We start from the raw sequence: 26631 nt of genomic DNA, 5'->3' as shown, positions 1-26631 counted from the left end.
TCATTTTTGAATATCACCTTTATGCCTATGGTCACCAAATTAATCTTATTTGTCCTGACCATACTTCTGGTCTCTAGAACTAAATTTTCAAACATTCACTGTATAGCTTCGTGTTGATTGACTGATTAACACTCATTCAAAACATCCCAAATTAATTCTTTTTAAAATTTCTCTTCTCCTACACCAGCAAAACCTGGCCCTTAACCTCCCATGTTCCAAATCTCAGTAATGATGGTAACACCATCCACCAAGTGATCCAACCTGGAAATTTTCCTTTATCCTCCACATCTGACTGCAAATGGATTCTGACCCATTCTTGTTCTTTCCACTCCAACATTTCTGCCCTGGCTTCCCATCACCTCATTAATCATCATAACTCTTGCAATAATCTTTTATCTAGCTTATTTTCACCTAATGGCTCCCCTCTCCCGGGGCAATATTTCATCCACTCTGCTGAAAAAGATGGGTCTGAAACATAGCTTGATGGTGGCATTCTCAGTTTCAAAATGTGTTGGCAACTGAGAGCTAAAATAATAAACTACAAATTCTTTACACTGTATTTCAGACTTTTCAGAATCCAGTTTCAACTTTCTAACTTCAATTTACCTCACAAAAGACAAATTGCTATTCTTCACCCATGTGAATTTGTAGGCATTTGTCGACATACATAGAACTTTCTATGTGTCCAGAACAATTCTACACATTTCACAAATATTAATTCATTTAATTCTCTTAACAGCTCTAAGAGTTAAAATGTTACTATATATATTTTTTACAGACGAGGAATTTAGGGACAGAAAGGTGAAATAACTTCAAAGGTCACACAGATAGTAAGCGGCAGAGCCAGGATCTAAACCCAGGCCATCTGCCTCCAGGGTCTGTGCTTTTAACCATTGTGTTATTTTATCTACCATCTAAATATGACTTTCTTTAACATTCCCTACTTCTGTTCTTTAGTGCTTCAAAAATTATTCTCTCAGCTCTGATCCCATCTATTGTGATTCTTAGTCCCATCTGACAATGTGTGCTATTATTCTATTTGATTTTCCTGTTTGTCTGCAAATTCTTCTAGTGGGATCTCTATCTCATTCATCTCCAAATCAACTGAATAAGTGTCTAGCAGAGGGAAGATATTAAATCAGACATAACTCTACTTCAGATTTACATCTTGAGTTATGATGTACCTTGTAAAATATCACACTGAATCCATGACTTTATGGTGAGATGAGCATAAAAACTGGTATCCACTGATTTCAAAGAGATTACTACCAAAGACCAAGGCTGTAGACACGACACAGGGAGGACAACAGAGGGCACTAAATCGACTGCCTTTTATGATTATATATGGATTTTATGGCTTTTCCTTTTATATTTACTCATGTATGCATTTAAGGATTTTGAGGTTTTTTAACAAAAAATACTAGGTTCATGTAAGACTTCAATTTCAACTAGGAATATTTAATGATTTCACTACAAAAGTTACATATGTATTTGCATATACATTACATCGGTGATGGTCAGATAAATATAAATGCAATGACAAGATACATTTCATCATAATAAAACTTAATTTTAACAAATAAGTGTACATGCAAACCGTTAAGGTAAAAGAAAAATGTTAAGTATGCAGTTTCTCTGATAATTGTGAATTCTCTTACTTTTTTCCTCACTCAAATATTTGATTTGGCTAAAAGAGTGAACTAGCTAGCCATATATTGTCTTTAAAGTTTAAAGTAGTTTCAACTAAAGACATTTTTCTAACCATTTCCCCATGTGGTTCTTAAAAAGAACACACCACAAGTAGGCATGCTCTCCAAATCAATGTGTACTATGCTAGAATGTAAAGAGGTTATTGTGGTACTTCTATGAATAACTACGTTAACATGCCCTTAATGACATTATGAGTTGTATTCATCATTTATTTCTATTTTTTTTAAGATTTTATTTATTTATTTATTTATTTATTTATTTATTTATTTATTTGAGAGTGTGAGAGAGAGAGAGAACAGAGGGAGAGTGAGAGTGAGAAGCAGACTCTCCCTGAGCAGAGAGCCTGATAATTAACTGGCTAAGCCACCCAGGCGTCCCTATTTCTATATTTCTTGAGTTATCTTAAAATATCACTCAGCCTGAGAATCTCTTCCATGAAAATTCCCTATATACTTACCACACTGCAGTGACTCATCAGAGCCATCTCCACAGTCATCATCATGGTCACAGACAAATTGCTTGGGGATGCACACTTTATTATGACACATGAAAGCATTTTCATCACATGTATTATTGGGGGCTAAGAAAGATATCACAAAGAATAAAGTTAGATGAGTACCTATTTTATCTTCCCCCACCTGAAAAGTTTAGGGGATATATGCTGTTATTCTCAATAATTCATAGTTATTTAGAGAAAGAAAAGTTTGCCCAATATTCCATTCAAAATATATATGACCATGTATATAAATTCATAATATATGTTAACATAAATATATTTATATATGAAATATATGAATGTAATTCAAAGTTTCAGTAGTAATACATTCAATAATTCCACAGTGACCCTGAAATTTCAGGCCACTTAGCAATTTGTCAGTTTGCTGAAGGATGAATTCAAAGGATCATACATGATTTAAAAAAAATCACTCAACTGTAATAATGTGGCTGGGTTTTTTCCTCTCTTCATGTCTGTAGTAATATCAGTAAGGTGATTTTAAAAAAAACAAAAAACAAAAAAACCCCACCTTGCTTCTTTGTGAAAACTGAAACTGAAAAGACTACCAAGTGCTAATAATGGTCATGATGGAAGTGAAAAGAAAACTTCTAAAAAGCAAAGAAAGTTATTACCTCTAAAATGAAAATAAAGCTTTTGGGTTAAAATAAGATCTATGGTGTGAAAAGCCCAAGCTTTAAGTATCACATAAAATTCGAAATACCTATGCACAAAATGGAATATCCGTTCTTTTGAAATCCTGATCCATGACAGTAGTGCTGTAGCAAGGATCCTAGCCAAGTTGGAAAGTGTTTGACCAAAAAGTACAATTGCTTTCAGCAAAAGTTCAGAAGCTGGTAAATTATGCAGAGTGAATAAACTTTAATATGCATAGAATCAATAATGGTTTTAGGAGATCATTTAAATATTTTCAATAACCTTGTCTTATATTTAAAGGATAAATGCTCTGTTAGGCTCAAGATTTGGGATATTTCAAATGTAAAAATAATCTGCTATATAATAGATGATAACTAAACTTACTGTGGTAATCACTGCATAATATTATAAAATATTATGTAATTTATAATTTATATTATAAAATATAAAATCATTATGTTGTACACCTAAAACTAATTCAATGTTATACATCAATTACATCTCACTTTTAAGTAAAATAAAAAATAATCTGATATATGCCATTATAGTCCACCAGAAAGAGGAAGATTTTGTAAAAAGTCACTCTGCTATTTATGATTTGTATCCTGAGGAAAATATTTACCTTCTTGTTGCATGTTTCTTTATCCATTTAATGGGATAATAAAATCTATCAGAGAAATTTCTTGGAAGAACGGGATAAGATATATGAAGCAGATCAGCTCATTTCAGGTACTCAAGAAATTCCTAGGCGCTGTTTAAATTCCTATCTATGTAACAATTATTTTTGGCAGATCCTAAAAACATTTCACTGGGATACTGGGGGAATTCAATAATGTAAATAAAAGCACCTACCAAAATAATTGGCATATAATGGGCACTTGAAAAAATTTATATGCCTTCAACCTCCTCCTTTCATGTCTTACTATGGACTTCCCTTTACCTAGAACACCTTTCTCTTTCTTCTCTTTGTTCAATATGACTCAGATATTACTACTTTTTCTTGAAATCCTTCCATGACACTTCTACTATTTTTTACATATTATTTTTTTGTGATGACCCAGTGTCTTTTCTGTACTTTGTTTTGACAGGATAATGAGGATAATGATTTTTTTTACAAGTTTCTCCGCTAAGGAAGATGCGGCCCATATACACTATGGAGTATTATGCCCCCATCAGAAAGGACGAATACCCAACTTTTGTAGGAACATGGACAGGACTGGAGGAGATTATGCTGAGTGAAATAAGTCAAGCAGAGAGAGTCAATTATCATGTTTCGCCTATTTGTGGAGCATAAGGAATAACATGGAGGACATGGGGAAATGGAGAAGAGAAGGGAGTTGGGGGAAATTGGAGGGGGAGATGAACCATAAGAAACTGTGGACTCTGAGAAGCAATCTGAGGGTTTTGGAGAGTGGGAGGTTGCATGAGCTGGTGTTGGGTATTATGGAGGGCATGGATCACATGGAGCACTGGGTGTGGTGCATAAACAATGATTCTGGAACACTGAAAATAAATTTTAAAAAGAAATTTAAAACAAAACAAAACAAAAAACAAACAAAAAACCAAGTCTATCAGCTCCCTAGCCCCAGACTTCCCCGTATTCCAAAAAGGAAATCTGCTTTAAAGTTAGCAATGACAAGAATGGAGACATGAGTAAGCAAAACAGAAATGATTCTTTGGATTTAATCAAGTATAATTTATTTTCAACAAAACTATTTTCAAAAATGATGTGGAAGACATGTAGGAAGAGCTTTAAAAACTGCCCATTATTATCAAAGTAAAATGCAGTTACTACTAATTCCTCTAACTTTGAACTGTATGACAGTTTACATAACTCCAAGTGAATTATATCAGTTATAACAGATGAATTATTTTTTAAAACATAAGCAACAGAGGCTTATTTGGCATTAACGCTTTCAGGTCACTGGAGTACAATTTGTTGTATTTTAGCATAATTTACTTAATAGCACCCATGTGGTCCAATAGTGCTAATATGCATCCCAGAGTGTTAACTTGCTACAATAGCAACAGTATACTGGGACCATCTGGATCCCTGAATTGATGCATAATCCTTTATTATGTAGCCCTCAGTAGCCCCATTGACCTTTACAGACACATATATCAGTTTCAAGATCAAAGTGAATTATTCTACTCTAGCATAAGTTCTGTGCACATAGGCCTGCCTCAAAGTTTTCTTTTTTCTCCTCCATGTTAACTATGCCACAACTCCCATATACATACCCACATACACATACACCTCCATTATGGCTTCAAATACTTGTTTTAAAGACCTGAAGAGAGGTCATTGGAGATATGACTGGCAGAATTCACTTTAATGAGAAGAATTCATAACACTGTTTCTGATAAATTGCTCCCCTCAACAGATACCCTAAGTGGCCTTGGGACCTCCATTCAAATATTCAGCTCCTTCATTTTCTTGATCATGCAAAGGAAATTTATCTAAATTTTTACTGTTGAGCAATTCGGTGAAAACTTCCTGAGGTGACCAAGAGTCAGAAACTTAATAAATCGTCTGACCTCCAAAGGTGTCCACCGGATATCCAAGCTTCATTCAGCTATATCCATACTATTTTTACCTGACCTAAGGGTTAATACCCTCTCCATAGAACTAATAGGTGTTTACTGACCTTCTGATCAGTGGTTATTTGGGATCACATCAGCCATTTATAAAGGGTCTGCAATAGGCAATCTAAAAGCCTTTGTGGGGGTAGTGGTGGGGGTCTAAAAAGAAACTAACAAATCTACCACAGTCACACACATACATCAGGCAGCTACATAATCTCAGAATTGAAATGATGAATCTGTGTTTGTCAGAAGGGTTTTAAAATGGGTGGTCTCACTCTGCATGTTTGCAAAACTGAACAGCAGTTGGTTAGAGGGATCGCTGAACTACCTTGATGACAACATCCCACCTGATTAAGTCTGGGTACTACTTTATGAGTCCAGGGATTGGGAAAGTGAGAGAAAATGTGATATGGTGAATACTGTGAAAGGAAGAGTCTGAGGAAACTGTGTCAGCTTTCCTTCACACAGAGCCCTACAGTGTCCTACCGCAGCCAGCTGTGGAGAGCTCATCACTTCCATTTGGACAGTCCCTTTCACCATCACAAAGCCAGTGTCGAGGCACACAGGCATGGGATCCCTGGCAGCTGAACATGTCGACCGCACAGGTGGTAGCACCTGAAAGCCAAGGAGAGAATGCCATTAAGATCACTGCATGTCTTCTGGGAAAGATCTAACATGTCTATTTACCTTAGAAAGAAAGTAAACAGAAGAATGTTGCTGACAAGGAAGAGACTGTTGCTATTTGAAATCATCGCATAGTATCCTTCTCCTATAGATGTTTACACAGTTCCTCTCACAAATCATGCCTTTCTAAGTGCAAGTATTTTATTTCTTAAGGCTACATTGCAGAAAATAATAAAGATCTTTCTCCCTACAAAATGTAGCAAGCATACAAATGCCATAGAATTGTGAATAAACTATGATAAAATTTCTAAAAGACTGAACCCATAAGGATAATAATAATAATAATAATAATAATAGTGTTTTTATTGCTTAATATATGCTAAGCACTTAATATATTAACTCATTTAATTCTTGCAAGAATTCCAACCAGTAGAACTATTATTGGTCTCATTTCACTGAAAGGAAACTGAGGCTCAGAGAAGTGGAAAAGCTTTCAGAACGTCACAAGTTGTGCTGGATGACACATGTTCAGCTGGGAGTTCAAAACCCTTCTGATTGCTGAGCACCTTCTTTCGACCACTAATGTCATTACTGTTACTCCCTATCTTTGTGTTGTTGAAAAGAATTAATGTATGCATGTTCCTTTTGTTTTTACACACTTAATAAATAAAATCTACTTTTCTTCTGCTCTGTCAAATCAATGTCCCTTTAGATGCATGATTTTTTTCAAATGTACACAGAAAAAAAATGCTTGCTGACTTTGATTATATGCTCAAAGGATTATAGGTGATTTTTTTGTTTTTCCTTATATGGGTATAGAGCAATCATATGAAATAGAACACAATTATTTCTCATGATGTTTTCCTAGCATCTAGTACAGTTACACATATTGAATTCTTTATTTACTTTTATAAAATATTTGTTGAGTGAATCAGTTAGATTCCCTCAAATCATGTTCTAACTTTTCTTTAACTCCATTTTCCCATGAGCAAAAGCTATCCATAGAATAGATGCTAATTTTTAGAGTTTTTTTTTAAATGCTAATATCTACAGAAAGAAAATATAACTGAATAGAATGAGAGATATTAGGTTTTAAACATTTAAAACAGTGACCAAGCACGGGGTGTGGTGCAAAAAAATGAATACTGTTATGCTGGAAATAAAAAAAAAATAATAAAATAAAATAAAACAGTGACCAAAATGCTTTAATTATAGAACGATTGTCACCTTTCTTTTCAGCTATAGAGTTGTTATGAGCAGATCATGCTTTTCAATGTAATGCTTTCAAATGGGGGGAGCAAGGTGCTAAAATAAAACCCCCTGAGGATTTTTTCCATCATAAACATGACTGTCCTTGACAAATACTTTTAGCTTGGAGGACAAGATGGCAAGTGAATGTAGGAAAGTCCTCCAGGTAATTCAGATTTGCTCATTTGATTGAGGATCAGTGCTAATAGAATGGGGTTTAATATGATACCTATTACTGGAAGAAATCATAAAAAAATCTATTAAATAAGTGTTGCTTTCATTTAAAAATGAATTTACCTGCTATTATGTCTTTAATATCTTCTATAATAAAATCATCTTCCTACAGAATTTACTTTTATACTATTCCTCATTATGATCTATCTTTTTAAGCTTGCCACAAGAATATAAAGTGTCACTTTCACTATTATATTCTCATTTAGTGCTTTAATTTCCATAATGTTTTTGTTACTTAGTTTAATATTTTTAAAAGTGCATTCTCTGTAGTAAGGAAGTTTTGATACATGTAGACCTCCTTGTCTAGTTTTTTTTTTTTTTAATCATCCCCATTTAATCTCAGGGTAGGCATAATAGATATAATATCAATTTGGCTGTTGAGAAATTTAATTCTGTATGACCTTGGAGAAGACTTAAGTGTCTGAGTTTCACTATTTGTAAAATGAGGGGTATGACTAGATAATTACTAAGATACCTCAAGCTATAAAATGGCATAAAGCTCTTTGCAGCTAATTTTCTGGCTCCCTTGATAGTATTCAACAGTTTCTGTATTAAGAGCATGCCAAAACATCACAGTCGATCAGAAAGAAAATGGGCCAAAGAAAAAACTCATGGCTTCATTCCATGGTTACCCCTGCCATCTGGAAACATTAACTTCCTCAGCGATATGAATCCCAAGAAAGGAAGAAAAGAAGCTGAAATATTTCTACCAGATCCATCTTGTGCACCTACTCAGATATGACATTTGATTGGTAACAGTTACTATCCCATTAGAAAGGATTTAATAAATCTGAATTTGGGTCTTAGCTCTGTCACCACTGATTCACTGAGTGACCTCAGGCAATTTATTAACTTCTATGAGTTTCTCTTATTTCGTCTGTCAAATGATGAGGGTGCACTAGATTATAATTTCCAAAATGGGACCCTCAGATCCCAAGTCAGAACCACTATTGTGCTTATTAAGAAAGGTTGTACTTAACAGTCCATATTAGAATATTTGTTGGTTAAGCTTAGGAATCTTCATTTTTAGCAAACTTCTGAAAAGTATCTTTTGTGCACTAAAGATGATAAACACTGAGATAAATTATTTATAAAGTTCCTTCCCAATCCTAGTATATTAGGTTCAGTTCATTGAATGATATTTGGTGTAAAGCAGCCTTTTTTTTATGTGTCACCAGCTTGGTAGTTAGCATATAAAATGCAGCCTGTAATTAAATTAAATGGACTGGCTGTTTTTGACAACAGGTAAACATGTCCATTACCATTTTAATTCTTTTAAAAAATTATCAGGACACTGATAGTTATAGATGCAGCAATAACTCTGAAAAATAAAGGAGAGAGCGGGAGAAATGGAACAAAAGAGAATAGAAATAAATTCATTTATATTGTATACAATGGTCATGTTAGATGATCACAATAGTTACATAAGGGAGATATTTTAATACCATCCCAATAGGTAAGGCAAATATAAATGTGGGAGAATTCAACTCTGGTTTCAGAGTCTTTATATCTTCTACTATATTGTGTCCACTCAGAAAGGAAAGGGATATCAATTGAGCCACTTAGTGTCAGGTTAAACAGAAGGTCAAAAAGCTAGATGATTTTAAAGACTGGCAACATGCTCAACCTACTACATGTAAGTAGGTAATTCTTTTGTTAAAATTAAAGAGAGAATATTAAATCTTTCTCTTCAGAAAGAAACAAAGTAGTTAAAAGTTACTGGCCAGACATCTAGTTGATTACTGAGTTCTTTTTCTTTTCAGAGTTTTTTGATAGTGATCTTTATATTTATTTGTTGTATAAATAAGTTGTTTCAGCTGTGTAAATAATAAGTAGATTTGGGTGGCTTAAATACAAGAAAATAAATTACCTGCTTTCAGAAGACAGCTCTAATTTTATACTATTTACAGAGAACTTCAGTTTACCTTGAGTAGTATAAAATTCTACCTACCTGTCTCTGTGGTACTGACCTAAAACAGGCCACCACTACCAACATTTTAAAAGTGGTGTCAAGTACACTTAACTCTGTACATGCACTTTATTTAGAGAGAAAATAGAATAATAACAGTTATGAAACGGTGCTGATATAATGAGTAAAGGTTTTATGCCTATAAATACAAATACACATGTAGAAATAGATCAGAAAGATAGACCAAGAAGAATATAAATACATTACTAGAATGCCTGGCTATTTGTAATAAACTTATAAAGGTTATCAATTCTTTCTTTTATCCCTTAAAAATTAACCTAATAACTCCATTTAATTTATTTGTTAAATGTTTGTGATTATTTAAAAGCAATTACATTGGCTTTGTAGTTGATATATAGTAGGACACTTAACCTCTAAACCTATAAAGCTGTTTTTTGAAGTACATTTTAAAATTATATACAATAGCCCCTTTTTACTTCCCATTTAAAATAATTCAATAATAATAATCACTATAATACATTTATACAAACACAAATAGCATTTTGTTTGTGGCAATGTAAATCAGTATATTTTGGAGGGTAATTTAGGAATGCATGTCAAAGACCAAGAAAAAATGTTTGATCATTTGATGCAAGTAATCCCAGTCATTGAGATCTAGTCCAAAGAAGTACATGAAGACTAAAAAAATAAAATTTAAAAATATATTCATTGAGTGAATATTCAGGAAATTATCTTAAAAACTGAAAGACTGTGTATATAAAAATAGAATAATAGGTTTCCATTAAAATATGAAACCAGCTACACAGAAATGTATACATAAATTTAATGTTAAATTTAACAGTTTTATGAATGCTCTAAAATGATAATAGGTATGTATATCATATGCCTAAAAATTGAATGAGAACAAAGAAGAACCAACTCACCACAAATACTATCACTTTCATCTAATCCATCCCCGCAATCATCCTCTCCATCACAGATCCAATGTTTAGATATGCATTTTTGTGCAGAACAAGCAAATTGGTTCCAAGAACAAGAAGAATCTAGAAGACAAAAGTGTTTGCTTTAGGTGCAAAAGAAAAAAAAAATCATTTGAGACCATCTTAGGATAGGTCTGACAGAAAGTCCTTCCTTAGACTTTGCTAAAATAAATTGTTCTATAAGAAAACAACCAGAATTCCTCTTCTCTATGACAGCTCTATAAAATTTTGACAACAGCCTGTGTATTCCCTTTCAGGGTCCAGGTTATGTAACATTTTTCTTCCCACAGAATTCTCACAGGACTTGACTTTGAGTTACTCATTATACTAGCCACTCTCCCCTAAGTGTTTTCAAGGGTGTCGTTTAAAAACAAAACAAACAAACAACAACAACAACAACAAAACACAATATCTGGTGCACAGATGAAAAACAAATGTTCCAAGTGTGGTCTGGTCATCTTTTCTAAATCTTAATTTACTTTGAACAACTAGAGAAAAAAAATGCATCCTAGGTAAGATTATAATATGATATATTCACTAGCATATCTATTTGTTTTTAGCGATGAGGTGATTAAAGGGATTTTAGCTTGATGACAAGCCACCAGCTTCACAACCATACAGACTAAACACTTAAGAAGTTTTTACTTCTCTTGGGGACACATAAGTCTGATGAACAACATCTAAATTCATTGGCACGGTGGTTTGTATTTTATTACCACATTATACACTTATCATAGTGAATTCTCTTTAATTCCAAAGTCAAGTTTGTGATTGTTCTCCTCCACCTCCTGCCTGTCCCTCCACTCAGTGTATCTATCACCAGGCAACATCCAAAATAAAATCCTTCCAAATTCAAGTATTCCAAAATGTAAATTATAAAAAAATAAACACTTCACTTTCAGTCATAAAAACTATGTTAAAATCTTGCATCTTTATTTAAAATATTCACCTAGATGACCTGTGATAAAGAGAGAAATGTGGAAAAACTGAAAACTGGAAAAAATGAAACTAACAAAAATACAAACATACAATGGCTTCCTGTCCAGAAACTAAGAATCTGCATAAACTATTTGTAAAATTCTCTGTTAATCCTGTTCACAATCTGGCTCTAATGTAAAGATATATAGCATCTTAATCAAATAAAATGCACCTTCATATTTCATGATGACATTTACTTTTAGAGGAGTTTGACATTTCATAGAAGATCCATTTTTAATCTTTTTTCTACTTTGTCTATTCACCATAGTGTATGTTATTTGTGTTAAATGAAAATAGTGAATATAGGCTTTGTTTTCCTGTAGGAAATTTCTTTGGCCTAGAAATCATAAAATCCATAAATTCTATAAAATAAATTATTAAAAATGCTGTCTTGACTTGCCAAGTAAGATGAAATGTACACACACAGAAATTAGGAGGTAGTGGTAAAAGATGAAAGTTTGAGGAAATACAAGTTTAAGTGCTATTTAAAGCTATACATGTAATTAATAGAAACATTTAGAATAATAATAGTCAATAACAGGTAGAGAGAATATAATGAGTAGTGTGAGCTAAATCCTTATTTTTCATTGCAGAAAGTAAACATATTAGGATTTCATTAATCAGAAAGAAAATGAAGGTATATCATTTAGACTGACAAAGATAACCAGTAACAAAAGCAGAAAAGGTTTAGAGAAAAGACAGAGACAGGAGAGTGTTACTCTCGATTACAAGTTCTTCTGTTCTATTTTAATTTGTACCATTTTGTGCTACTTAATAAAAATGAAAATTGTTAAAATCAATTAGCAATATTTTGTATAAAATCCCTATCTAAGAGAACATCAGCATATAAATAATAATATGGTACACAGAACAAAATGCAGTCTCACCACAATGGAATTCATCAAGTCCATCCTCACAATCTTTCTGACCATCACATATCCAGGTATTCAAAATGCATCTTCCACTAGGACAACCAAAATAATTTTCTTCACATTTGTGTTTGTTTTGAACTGTGATAAAATACAGAATGTAATGTCAAGTAATTTAAATTAATCTTAGACTTCCACACTACAGTGTAGACAATAAAACAGTAATTCTCCTTGAACTGAAAGAAATAAAGAATGAGAAAACTTAAATAAAAAGGAGAGCTGACATTCTCTTCAAGAATGTCAAAGTCATGAAAACCAAGGAAAAGCTAAAAACAAAAACAAACCAAAAAAACCCACCAACCAACCAACCAAACAACAACAACGTGGCACAGAACAGAGGAGACTAGGAAGATATGATAATCAAATCCAATCCAAGATTGGATCCTGGATCTGAAAAAAGCACGAATAGAAAAACTTGTTAAAATCCAAATAATGTGGTATCCTATTAATAGAATTAAAATAAAATAACTAAGACAATTATAAAGTGAATTAGGCCAGGGCCAAATAAACATTTTTGGTAGAAAATATCTGTAATTCCATATTCATATTCATAAAAATTCCATATTCATATTCATAAAAATCAATAACATTGTAAAAACATTAGTGGATTTTTACTAAGAACATGTGTGCATGGTGTTCTTACTGTCCTATATTCTGAATACGTTTTGACAAGGTTTATAGAAGCACTCTCTACTTCAAAAAAAAGAAAAAACTTACAATAGAATCTCTAAAACTGTTGTACCTCACAGAAATAGCATGAGAATAATAAGTATTTGAATATAAAATTATTTTGTAAATTATATATTTTTAGATTGGGGAGAATTGTTATTATTATAACTTCTAAGATTGCATAAGAAATATTAGATTTTTCTCTACTGAATGTCATCAGTCTCCTTGAACCTTCAGGTTCCCAGTTTTGTAAACCATAGCCAATTTGGAAGCAAATCTTACAGCATATGTCCACTGTAATAATCCATGCACAATATAATAATCACACTATACAATCCATTATAACCCTATTAAGATAACAATCCCATTTTATTTTTTCAAATGTCAACTTTGTAGATTGAAGATGAAAATAAAATTTTTGACAGAATTCACCACTAAACCAAAAAGTCCTGAGTGTGATTTGTGTCTTATTTTTCTTAGGACTAGCCTAGATACAAGCTAAAGTACTTAGACTGACCTATTACTGGCTTCCTATCTGGCTGTCAATCTATGTCATCAGTCTACATGAGCTCCCCCATCTTCCTTCCCCATTATAATCATAATTCCTTATTAATGTTAAAAGTTAACTTTTAAAATAATTTATTAATATTAGAAATATATAAATATCACAAAGTTTTACATATGTATGTAATATGTTGTATATATATGTAAGTTTAATGGGTATCTGTTATATGTTGCTTTCATATTAATTTTAAGAATTAACTACAGCTATAATGAGGTACATAACTATTGTAGAAAGAACAATGGATTAAGAATCTAGACACCCAGGCTTTTTGAGTCTAAATCAATGTTACTATATTTCTTTTAAAATGTTTTATGTGACAAAAATAAAACGTGGAAGAGTTGTGGTGAGCCACAGTGACCAGTGCATATGTAAGCTCTCTACAGAAGCAGAAAAGTTCACCAGTTCCTCCTAGGATGCAGCTAGCCTTTCAAACCCAGAAGGAACAAAAATGGGATCATAGAATGTTACACATTGTCGAGCAAAAAAACAAACAAACAAACAAACAAAAAAAGGAATCTGCTATTGCCCAATTAAGTTATAGATTATGAATTAAGGATATTGGTTCTTCAGAGTTGATTGTGTATGTGTGCATTGCTGTATAATTTCTTAAAATATTTCAAAATATTATTTATATGTCAACTAAACATGGAAAAATTGAGTGTAGCAGCAGGCTAAGGAGAGAGAGTTACAGTATGAGGACACATTTAATAGTTTCCTATAAATCATACCTATTTCCAGTTAGAGTAATTTAACACCTTTACTTCTTGTATTAATTTTTTTTTTTCTGAAATAGTTAGAAAGGAACAGGATCATGACTCTTTAATGGAATTCCTTCTGCTAAGAATACAGACGACATTTTCAGAGCTTATGCATATAAAGATGGTTAAAAGTCAGATATAAATATACCTTTCCCATCCTGACTCAGTGATAATTGTCATTATCCATACTACTATGTTGAAAGATTGCAAAACTTCACCAAAAAGCCTGGCATGACAATAAAAGCTGTATGGCATTGAGTAAAGCCAGTGGTGAGAAGCATTGTCTTTCTCCTTTAGTCCACGGATAGTTTTATCTCAGTGTGTGACACTTTCACGGCAACTTTAGAAATCACGCATTTTAAGACTTAATCACCAACTCTAAGAGGATTACTCATGAACTGAACACTAAAAGGAAATAGATCCAAATACAAAACAGATTTCTTGAGTATCATTTCACAACTCATTAAAAAAGATCAAGGGACAAGTTTGGAATCGGATGATTACTTGTAATTTAGTCTACATTATTTAAATTTTAATCCTCATCACTGTATATCAAGACTAAAACTTAATAAATTTATTTTATACAATGAACCTCTAAATCTCAAGGCAAAGTTTTTTGTTGTTGTTGTTATTTTTTGTTTTTTGTTTTTTTTTTTCTTTCTAAGATTACCTGGGCATTTTAATTCATCTGAGTAGTCCCCACAGTCATTAGACCCGTCACATATCCAGCTTGGCAGGACACACAGTGAGGTCGAATTACATCTTATAAACCCTGTGGTTTTCACTCCAAGTTTATAGAAATGTGTACAGTCTGTATTATCTACAAAGAGGTAAACAGAGAAATGAAAAATACCTCATCTGCAAAGATTACAAGCCTTCTATGCAGGTCATAGAAACAAGCAAAGTTAACCTCATTTGAAGAAGTAAGAATGCAATTATCCTACACAACAGGGGTTAATTACATATCAATTCTGGACAAGGTTCAGTGGAACACCGGGCAGTATTCGATGGAATGCCAAAGGTACCCAGGGATGAACAAACAAAAGGCAGTGGATTATCTTACTGCAGTTCTTTTCATCTGAAGCGTCTGTACAATCTATGTTCTGGTTGCATCGTGCTGATCTTGGAATGCATGTCCCGTCAGCACAACGGAATTCAACAGCAGCACAGGTGGAAACTGGAAAAACAGGTAAATAAATAAATGGATAGATGAGACCAAAGTGACTCCTCGTTCTAACATCTTCAGTACCAACGGTCCCTGACACACTGTGATTTGACACAGTTTTCCAACTTTGAGGTAGTGGGAAAGCCATATGTTTCAGTGAAACCTATGCTTCAGATTTTGAATTTTGATCTTTCCCTGGGCTAGAGATATGCAGCAAGATAATCCCTTTTGATGCTGGTCTGCAACAGTGAGCCATGGCCCCCAGTCAGCCACTGTGATCATGAGAGTAAACAATCAACACCCTTACAACCGTTCTGTACCCAGACGCCATTCTGTTTCTCACTTTGAGTACAGTAGTCACTAAATTACATGATATACATGATACTGTATTATAAAATGGGCTTTGTGTTAGATAATTTTGCCCAACTATAGCTTAAGGTAGTGTTCTGAGCACATTTAAGATAAGCTAGTCTACCTATGACATTTGGTATGTTAGGTGTAGTAAATGCATTTTCGACTTCGAGTATTTTCAACATAGGATGGGTTTACCAGAATATACGTGCACTGTAAGTTGAGGAAGATCTATATTTTAACTAATTCATGTAATTTTGTTTGGTTTTGTCTTTTTAATTCTGGGAAGTCAAACTTGACCCATGGCTTCCACCCACACCCCCAGGCTTGGGTCAGATGCCTCATATGTCTTCCCCTGTTGAGGTACTTACAATACTTTACTGAAATTGCTTGTGTATATATCCACTCCCCCACTAAGTTATAAGCTCCATGAAAGCAGGAATTGTGCATGGTTCCCATCATAGTATCAGTGTAGCGCTAAGCCAATGTACTAAAACATTAAGTGTTGCTGAAAATTCTTTCTCCTTCCAAGTTCCAAAGTATAAGGTTATAGCACTAAGCATATGTCTGATGGAAGAAGTATGGGGAAATCCCAAACTGGTTACAAGTAAGTGAAACATTCCCTCTGTCAGAAACAGAAACTGAGATGGAGAAACTGCTGAACATTTGCTTTATTACTCAGAGGAAATAGCTCAACCATGCTAGGAAGTCTTCCATGCTATGTTATACTCCTTTACACGGCCATATCACTTACATTTGGTATAGGAAAGATGACTACCTCATGCCAAGAAACATAAATGCGCTATGACTTGTCTCTATTGTTAGAAAGTCTGACTTTCCAATTCCCTGCTATGCTTAGATGAAAATCAGTTTCAATATGCTACTGTCATTATATATACCTTATACAGAATAGCTTATGCTTAATCATATATTCATTTCTACTTTGCTCACACATTCATTACCATATAATGGTTTCCAGCAATATGTTGTGAACAGGTGCATGTCATGCTATGTACATTAGATTAACTTAGGTGAGATTTTTATTCCAAATTCAAATTTTCACAGGTTGATTATGTAAATGTACAACCTGAAGGGCTCTTTGACTATGCTACTTTTACTAGTGTTGATATTTTAAAGAGCCTATTTATTTATAAATAGAAATTATATCAATTGTAAATAGTTAAAATGCTACCTTAAGATATGCAAATTTTACTCAAGGGTGTAGATGTCATCTGTATTTCATAATGCACTGTTCTTATTATATTTAATTGTATCTTGCAATTGTATCCTTATTTGTGCTTAAATGATGATTAGAATAAATGTTTTATTTACAATTTGCAATTATAATCGCTTTAGTGTTTTCTTCATTAAAAATAACATCTTATCATATGAAACAGATAATGCTATTATGAGTAGAGATAAATATACTGTTCCAAACAGGAAAAAGAAATATTCTTCTTTTATGTCTAAAATGCAAAATCTCTTCCATATACCTTTCTATTACATTTTACATTCAATATTTTTTCAATAGAAATAGTAAATGGAATACATAACATAGAAAGTAATCATGACAAGCATTTATATTTTGTTTCTTACTTTGCTGTCTGTCAGCAGTCTCTTATTAAGAAGTTGTGTTTCCACATGATTCCTTATAATCCCTTTATTTAGAAGACAGGATTCATTTCTCTGTGAAACAACATCCTAGATAGTGGTAACGTCCTCTAGATGTGGTAATGTCATAACACCCTAGAGTTTCCATCTTACACGCACAGAGGTTAAGGGTTCCAGAAGAATTCCAACTGGAACAATCATAGTTCACCACATCATCTCCATCTCTCCCCAAACGTCCACAGAGCAGCTTCTGTGTACATTGTAGGGAGTCCATCTGAGGGGAGATTGGTGGCAGATAGGATGAAGAGGCAAATAATGACATCACTGACATGAGGATAGCATCTTACATAGCTATGAGGGCTGAAGATCAGCAGTACTGCAGTAATGGAATTTCAAAAACTGTACTGGGGCTCTCAGGTGAAAGTCAACATAAAGAATACCTTGTGAGAAGAGCAGAGATGTGGAGCAAGTGGAACCCGGTTTTAGATGGAAGTCTGAGAAGAAGAAAGAAAGGAGAAGAACTCTGACTAGATGAAAAGAAATGGGAACTCTGAAGTTGAAATGAATGGCTAGGAGATAATATTTAAAAGAAAGACATGGAGGAAATGGTGAGGTAGGGATTAGAAGCACTAGGTAGAGAGCAGAATATTTGCAGGATGTGTTTTCTCCCATGTTCCAATGAAAAGTTGGGCAATGAATCTTGGTGAGGAGGACAGGCAGGCCTATTAGAGTAGGCAATGTGCAAATAGGAAGACGATCCTTTTAGTTCAAATCCTCTCTTCACAGGGTCCCTGACTTGGTATAGAATTTGAGACCCACCAGAGGATTAAGTAGTGTGCTAAGACGTACTGGGATTGGACATACTAAGTGGTTGCAGAATTTTGCATATGGCAGGGGCAAGATGGTTGTGGGGATTAACATCTCCAGCAACTCTAAGCAAGAAAGCAGAGGGGATGGGAGAGACCCAAGGGATGCAGGAACATTATTAAATAGTTAAGCAAATACCTATTTTGCCAAAACCTCTTCCTCTGTGTTCCTTCAACTATATTTCCTCCTACTTTGTTTGGTCAATCAAGTATTGAAATTTGTTTCACCCTTAGGGTGATTTTTGAGGGAGATATATGTTGGAATCTCTAATTTGTCAAGTGAATATGAAAGCTTTCTGACAATTTTTCCTCAGGCTAAAAGTCCTAAAAGAGAGAAATGAAAATAATGTAGTCCAAATAAAGATAAGCCAAGTGAGAAATACTAGACTTTTCCCTCCAGATAGTCCAAAAGTAAAGTAAGCCTACAAAATGTGAGTGAAAACATACCGCAGCCACCCCAGGAATAGCAATGAGATACTACAAAGGAAGATCTGACAGGGATTGTGGATCAAAGTAGCACTAAGAAAAAAAGTAAAACCATTCTTCCACTCACATACTTTCTTAATTTTACTATTTCATCCACCTTTTTTTATCCCATGTCAGTTCTAATGAGATAAGAAGGATATAACATTGATTGGTCTTTCTGTGGTTTTCAGAACATTTCTTATGAATATCTTAAGTCTATGTTTTCTCTTCCAACTTCCGTGCCCAGCCTGCAGCACAGGGCAGCTGACATGGAAAAAAAAAAAAAAAAAAAAAGGTTGGGGGTGGGGGAGAAAGAAAGAAAACATTAAATTTGCTGTCTTCTTGCTGTCTTCTGTTTACTTTCAAACCACATCTTTTCTTTAATTTACTGCTTAGGCTCTAAGGGTATGCAAACCCAGAGGAATGACGATTTCATCTATAAGAATGTTTATCCTTTTCCCTTAGCTTATTGTTTATGGAATCTTCAAAGTGTTGCTATGAACATGTGAAAGAAAGAAAGAAAAAAAAAACTAACATCAGTTTCCTTCCCATCAGGTAGTCTTAGAACTACTTAGATTTTTAGTCACCTAAAGGTGTCCAGGTGACCAAGGCAAGCTCATATACTACCCAAGGAGAGTAATTATTAGACCCACCTCAATAGGAAGAGAAGGAGGGATTTCGTGTATTCTCCCCCACTGATTCACCCAGCCTCTCACACACGAGAAGATATCAGAGTGACAAACTTTCTGAACAACTCCTCAGGTTACCCACCTCCACCCCGCCAGATAGCCTGGTATGTAACACTTGGGGGCACTAATAAAAGATTTACAAGAATTTAGGGTTTTGCTTCCCTTCAAAAGGAGAAGAAACCAAAACTGGTTCCTTGGAACATCCATTTCCATTCTTCCCTGTGGGATAAGAATAATGATACTATTAGTTATTATGAACAGCTAAACTAAAGAAATAAAAGTGTAACAGTACTTCAAAAAATTTACAGATGATTCCACCATCGCCTTTCTCCATAGCCTATCAAACTCTCTCTATACATTGACTTTTTATTGTACTAATTTAAAATCTTCACGTCTTACTTTATTTACACTTAAAAAAATAATAGGTGGTGTGTGTGTGTGTGCGTGCACGTGTGTGCCCACATGTGTGCATGCATATATACAACAAAATACTGCACACATATTTTGCCCCGATGATAGAAACAGAGAAGTATCTAGAAGGAAAGATGCAGAGCAAGAGCTCCTTTTCCATTGTTCCTAAGCCCCTCCGTCCTCCTTCTCAAACTTCATCATCTTTTAAGTACTGTAAGGTTCCATTTGTTGGATAAATACACATGAATTATAAGACAGACTGGCTTATGGGATATGGACCCAGAGAAGTCTTTCCCCTAGCATGTGAAATGTGACTTATAAAGATACCATGTAACCACACTTAACATGAAAGAAAAATCAAATCCAAAACATACAACTGTAATAAGTAAACTCTTATCTAAAAACCTACCCAATTGTTTATCTTAAAGGAGCTAGTCCACTTACTTAAATCTATTCATTTCTAGAAATAAGGTGTATGTTTGAGTTCCCATAAGTGCTTTTAGTTTCAAATGTCCTATATTATATGGGAAGAACTTCAAGGCCAAAGTTTTTGTTGTTGTTGTTGTTTTTAAGGTATGCAATTATTATGATTTTTATACTATTATTATCACAAAAGAAAAGTTTTAACAGAAACTTGATTCACAAATAGAGTAGTTCTTGCCCAAGTATATGGCTAAGATAGCCATAACACAGAAATCAAGAGTTTAGCCTAAGAAAGGGGAAATAATGTTTTGAGTTATTTTCATTGTTATTCAGCAGCTGGAATTGATGATATTAATCAGAATAAAACCGATCTATATTTTTGGAAGACTTATGGCTTCTCCAGAAACATAAGAATTTAATATACACCTACCAGGTAGTAGGTGCTATATTTCATAAAACCAAACTCACTGACCAATTTATTTACCACCTTTGAAATTTTTTTTCATTTTTTCAAGAAAATCCACAGTAATTTATTAACTTCCCATGGTCCCTTTTATGACTTTTGTCTTAAAATCTACTTTCTGTATCTTTTGTTCAGTTCCTTCACATTCTAGCTTGATATTTTATCTTTAACCTAGTTTAATATCTTTATTATATTCTCCTTTCCTGCTTGCAAATAACTGATAAAACATGTCCTTTTGGGGGGTCTACTTCTAGTTTGCTTTCCTCCTTTCTTTCAAATACTTATCCATTTTTCTCTACTTATTCCCAGTATCTTACTATATTTTATCATTCTTTTATCTTCTATAGGTAATATGAAATAACAGCTGATTTAAAATCTGCACGAGTATTTGGCTCTTCCTAAACTAGTGTCAGCCTTAGATAGTAAGCCACTCAAGTATTTGGCTAACGTCTTACAGTCTCAGGTGGCCGAGTAACTTCTGAGCCCTCTTCTAGCTCCAGAATGGTCTGTGTACATTCTGTCCTCTTCCACAAATTTGCATCAACTTCTCCGGCTGTCTGTACTTCACTATTTCCTTTACCATCAGTCTTTTCTGAAAATAGACTTATTCACTCTATTTACTTCTTCGCTATCCATTTTCTGTACCAACTCAAGGAGATCTGGCTTTTCTTTACCATTCCACTGAATTGACTTCCATGAAGGTAACAAAGAGATTATCTCCTATTTTCCAAATTGAACGACTGCCTAGTCTATACCGGCCTCTTGCCTTCCCTTAACACATTAAAATGCTAACTGATCCTCCCTTCTTAATAATAATAATAATAATAATAATAATGCCTTATGAAGATCTTTCCATTAGTCCTGTGATTCACTTCTCCTTTTCTTATATTATTAATGTCTTTAATTTTTTTATTTCAGGAGGTAATTCTGATGTACTCCCCTACAACTATTATTCTTACCTCCTCTGAGCTTTCTCTCTGTATTAAGTCCAAAATTAACACTGCTATTCTAAATCTACCACCAGATCTCTATCTATCTAAATGTCTCTGGGACATTTCCATCTGAATGTCTACAGGTACTCTACTGTCAGAATGCAAACCATCTTTATTATCATATCCCTGATCCCACATGAATAAAAGTCCTAAAAAAATAAATTTAAAAATTAATGAAAGACAAATAATAATGTTAAAAGAGGGGGAAGAGTGCACGAAACTTGTCTATTCTTTTCCATGTTTTCTCTATCTTTATTACACAAGAAGACCTGTTATGCCACCTTTCAAAATTCTGTTGTATCTGTCTCTCTTCTTTTTATTCTTAGCTTTGGCTGCTTTGATAGCCTCCTGTTTTACCTTTCTCATCTCAGCATTATAGTTTTCATTTGCACAAGTATAGTGCCCCCCCCAGTTTTTTGAAATGTAAATTTGATTGTATTGGGTTTCTTTTAGACCTTTGGTAGGTAACTTTTGGTGACTACAAGGTAAAGTTCATGTTCCTTAAAATGGCATCAAAAAACACCTTCAAGTCCTATCTTCTTCCTTTCACTTGCCTCACTTAAAAGTGAACCACTTGCCAATATGCAATCTGGCTCTAAACAAATCAAAGCATTTGCAGCTTTCAATGTTAGTCTCTCTACTTGGAATCACCTTCTATTTTGATCATTCTACCTTATTTATACTTTATTCCAACCCTCCCCTCAAAACTTAATTTTTTTTTTAAAACTTATGTTTTTATATCTGCAATCATAAAACCTGATATACACCTTCATCTCTTCAACTATTTTTATTTGGAGTTTGAACTTCATAAGGGCAGGCAGAGGACTTATTAATTTTATGTCTCGTCCTTAATGCATTTTACCCAATGAAATATGTTGGGGAATGAAAATTTTTAAAGGAAATTGGTTCAGAAAAATCTGTCTGGGGGCACTTGGCTGGCTCAATCGGTTAAGTATCTGCCTTCGGTTCAAGTCAGGATCTCAGGGTTCTGGGATCAAGTCCAGCAGCAGCAGCAGCAGCAGCAGGCTCCCTGCTCAGCAGGAAGTCTGCCTCTTCATCTCCCACTGCCTTTTCCCCTGCCCATTCTTTCTCTCTCTTTAATAAGAAAATAAAATCTAGGAAAAGAAGAGAAAAGAAAGGAAAAGAAAAATCTGTTGCATCCAGATTTTAAGAGTCCTTAAATGTCAGACTAAAAAACTTGTTTATTTTGCAAATATAAAGACTCCATTTGTAATTCTTTATCAGGGCCATGATAAAAACAAACAAAAAAACAAACAAAAAACAAACAAAAAACAAGGTGAATGCTTACATAGTATTTTTTATATGCCAAGTTCTGTTCTGATTTTATTTAATATTAATGTACTCATTTAATGATTGCGTCTTTTCTTACAGCTTGAGAAATTGAGGCACAGAGTGGTTAGGTATTTTACCCAAAGACACAGAGACAGCACTGGGGTCGAGGTTCTAACCGAAGTCATCTGGCTTGCTGCTTGGTGTCAGTATGTACTCAGAACACATTTAGTAAAACATTACAGTATGACTACAACTTGGTGATTAACTAGAAAGAGTAGAGGCAGGGAGACCAGTTAAAGGACTATTCTGTTTATCTAGTCTCAAGGCAGATTGAAAGGGAAGATATTTCAAAGAACTGGATGATTTACTGATACATGGACTTATGGATTATAAAATGTAATAGAAAGAAAAATCAAGGATAACACCAAGGTTTCCTGTCCAATTGTTAGGAGAAGAATGAGGTCATGCAAAAAGCAGAGCACTGAGAAGTGAGGGGGAGCATTCTCGGAGCAGTACATTCACTGTCCCATATTCTGGAACAAATGTCCAATAAACACGGCAGTCGAACTGAAAAGGTGAGAAATGACAAGAGTTTTGAAGTGAGCAAAGGGACAGAAACAGAATAGAGATTGTACGCATAATTTCAACACACTAAAATAACTCCCCTCAAACAGCAATTAACAAAATGTGCTCTATCAGTCCTGGCCGGGGCCATATACCAAAAGGGTGAAACTGTGATGCACTCAGGAATACACTACAGAAAATGTTCAGGAAACACTTTGCATAATATTCCTAGGCTGATGCCGCATATATTTACCTTTACAGTCCAATTCATCAGAATTGTCCCCACAGTCATTTTCACCGTCACATAACTTGCTGTGAGGAATGCAACGACGGTTGTAGCAGGGTCTGAAACCTCGTCGACAGCTTCTGTTTTCTTATAAAGAAAAATATAAACATCGTTGGAGGTCTTACAGAGATATTTTTACAAAAAAGAAAATCACAGATGAGTTCTCATTTCATAATGATGGGATCGTGGATCTACAAAAGCAGCACTGCGTGTTATCAAAGCTCTGGATTAGAATATTCATGCATTATCAAGGAATTCGTTCATTAAAGACCGTTTGACTAAGTGCTTTAACTTGAGTGACTCATACTTGGAGATCTGTTCAAATTATACCCACGTTATCATTTCTGATATTTGTGTGTCAGTACAGAAGTAAACATATATTCAACTCTCAAGAAATAAGTCTTTACCTTAATAGTCACAAAGACACTCTCACCACCTATCTCCTATCTCCTTTGCATTTCATAAGGCTTTTATAACAAGAAAAAAAAATAGTGGCAAAATATGTATTCCTGAACCAGTGAATCAGAGGCTTACCTAATATCCTAAATTTCTCTTAAGCATCATCTAAAAATTCCTGATTTCCTAAGGAGAAGAATAATTACCTTCTGAATTCTGTTTACCTTAAAGAGAATCTCCTGACACTTTCTGATTTCAGGCAGAAGGTCCTAGCTGTCGTTTACTGAACACCAATTTTGCGCCTGGCTCTATAATATGGAGCAAATGTAAACATCCATCTGTTTATTTAGTGCTGTAAGCCAATATTCAAACTAAGTTTGTTTTGTAGGGAAAAACTAAAATATGGAGAAGTACCCTTGCTCATACTGGTCATACACTAGTGGGTTTAGGAATGAAGATTTAACTTTGGGTGTGATTACAAAGCCTAGAATCTATACCTACAGTTGTCAAACTATAGCCCACAGGCCTAATGCAGCCTCGTAGCCTGTTTTTGTATAGCTCTGACACTAAGAATGGTTTTTATATTCTAAAATAGTTGCAAAACAAATTATTTTAAATAAAGGATATTTCATAGAGAGCATTTTTGACCCACAAAACCTAAAATACTTAACTAGCTAACCCTTTGCAGAAAATGATTGCCAACCCCTGTTCACGTCACTATTATCTTGCTTCTCAGAAGGTAAAAATAATGTGAAATATATTCCTAAGACAATTCATAATAAATGCAAATTTTCAAGCTGATTATTATTGCATTTTTATATCCTTTAATATTTTCATAGCATATAGGGCATAACCACTCAAATGAATACGCCATTCACTAAAGTTTTAGTTACAGATCAATTATGGGAAGATTACATCTGACTATGATTTTAACTGAAAATCTGTGATCCTGTAACAAAATGAATGAGAGGACTGCCTGTGAATTTCCCAAACTCTTCCCTCCTCTTATTTTAATCACTTTTTGATTATTTAGGAATAATTATTATCTAATCGAACAAAGGAGGAAAAGTACAAACCAAATATAGCAATTTCATGTACAGATTCCTGAATTTTACAGAGCATACAATACTCTAATACTATAGTACAAAAATAAATCATACCAATTTAGAAATAATCTGGAACAATTCTACAGTAACTATTAATCATTACACATATCCAACATTCCAGAAAAAATATTGTGATGAAGGCTAGTATCAGTGGCTTACTGGGCTCGAAAAGCCAATCTCTACTCCCCTGAGAGAGTGAAAGTTTGACTATCACTTAATGTTATCACTTAGTGTCACCTACAGAGGCATAGGTAGAGGAATTCATGCTTGATAAGGAGGATGGCTAATGCCATCAGCCTTTGAACCCAAAGACACTAACCCTAAGCCAATCCTGGAGGCAAGAATAAGGGCAACACTTTGATATCAACTCAACAACATGCTATTATTGACTAATAAAAGACTTTTGTGCAGGGCAAACTTACAATATACACCAATGACTAATAATTCTGGCTTACATTTTTTAGGAATGTAAACATAAAACCTATCACTTCATGATAAGTAAGACAGCTTAAATAAAGGCCCCTGTTGTATTTAAACTTGTACTTTGTAGGTGGAAAGCCATGAAAAAGCTCATGGGGAAACCCCATGAGCCGTGGGTCCTAAATAGGACATAGGGAGTCTCATTTAAACAAGAACAGAAGGCCAAAATCAATTACCTTAGACCTACATGGTAATGAGCTACATTAAGGAAATCATACATGTGAGCTAAATGGAGACAATCAAGCTCAAAACTATGAAAATAATTCCAAACTTCTCTCTGAAGTGAGGACATGCATCATATATGAGCCACTTACCACAGTAGAGCAGTTTTTCATCTGACTTATCCTTACAGTGAGGCACACCATCACAGGTGAGCTCATAGTCAATACACTCTCCGTTTCCACACTCAAACTCTGAATACATGTTGCAAGATGAATTTTTAGCTGAAAGGGAAAAAAAGTCCATGTTTTGATTCAATAACAAACATTTCTGGTACCATAACATCTCTTTCCCTTAATCTTCATTTTTCTTTTCTACCTATTTGTATATTGGGGTAATTATTTTGTGACTGTATATGTGTGGAAAGAAGGATGGGCTTTGGGGGAGTATATTTATGCATCTTAGCATAGCCTTCTACCTTAAAAATAAATACTGAAAAAGAGCCAATCAAAGGATCCCTGTACATATGGAGAGAGGATTTTTTATGTGT

At 34.1% G+C, this 26631-nt stretch overlaps 1 protein-coding gene across 4 annotated transcripts in view; it reads right to left on the bottom strand.

Moving 5' to 3' along the window:
* The window catches only part of LRP1B (LDL receptor related protein 1B), a 1969831-nt gene that overhangs the window by 254406 nt on the left and 1688794 nt on the right, over nucleotides 1-26631 (bottom strand). For all 4 annotated transcript variants that reach the window (XM_032356230.1, XM_032356231.1, XM_032356232.1 and 1 more), the window contains 8 exons: nucleotides 26237-26365; nucleotides 23908-24027; nucleotides 15425-15538; nucleotides 15032-15181; nucleotides 12328-12450; nucleotides 10406-10525; nucleotides 5933-6061; nucleotides 2168-2290 (listed from right to left, as the gene is read on the bottom strand). In XM_032356230.1, the coding sequence (XP_032212121.1) occupies nucleotides 2168-2290; nucleotides 5933-6061; nucleotides 10406-10525; nucleotides 12328-12450; nucleotides 15032-15181; nucleotides 15425-15538; nucleotides 23908-24027; nucleotides 26237-26365 (1008 nt within the window). The remainder of the gene's footprint in view (nucleotides 1-2167; nucleotides 2291-5932; nucleotides 6062-10405; nucleotides 10526-12327; nucleotides 12451-15031; nucleotides 15182-15424; nucleotides 15539-23907; nucleotides 24028-26236; nucleotides 26366-26631) is intronic.

This window comes from Mustela erminea, chromosome 8, assembly GCF_009829155.1.
Source record: "Mustela erminea isolate mMusErm1 chromosome 8, mMusErm1.Pri, whole genome shotgun sequence".
Classification (NCBI taxonomy): Eukaryota; Metazoa; Chordata; class Mammalia; order Carnivora; family Mustelidae; genus Mustela; species Mustela erminea.
The sequence above is the reverse complement of the archived record's forward strand: the minus strand, read 5'-3'. Positions and strand labels throughout refer to the sequence as shown.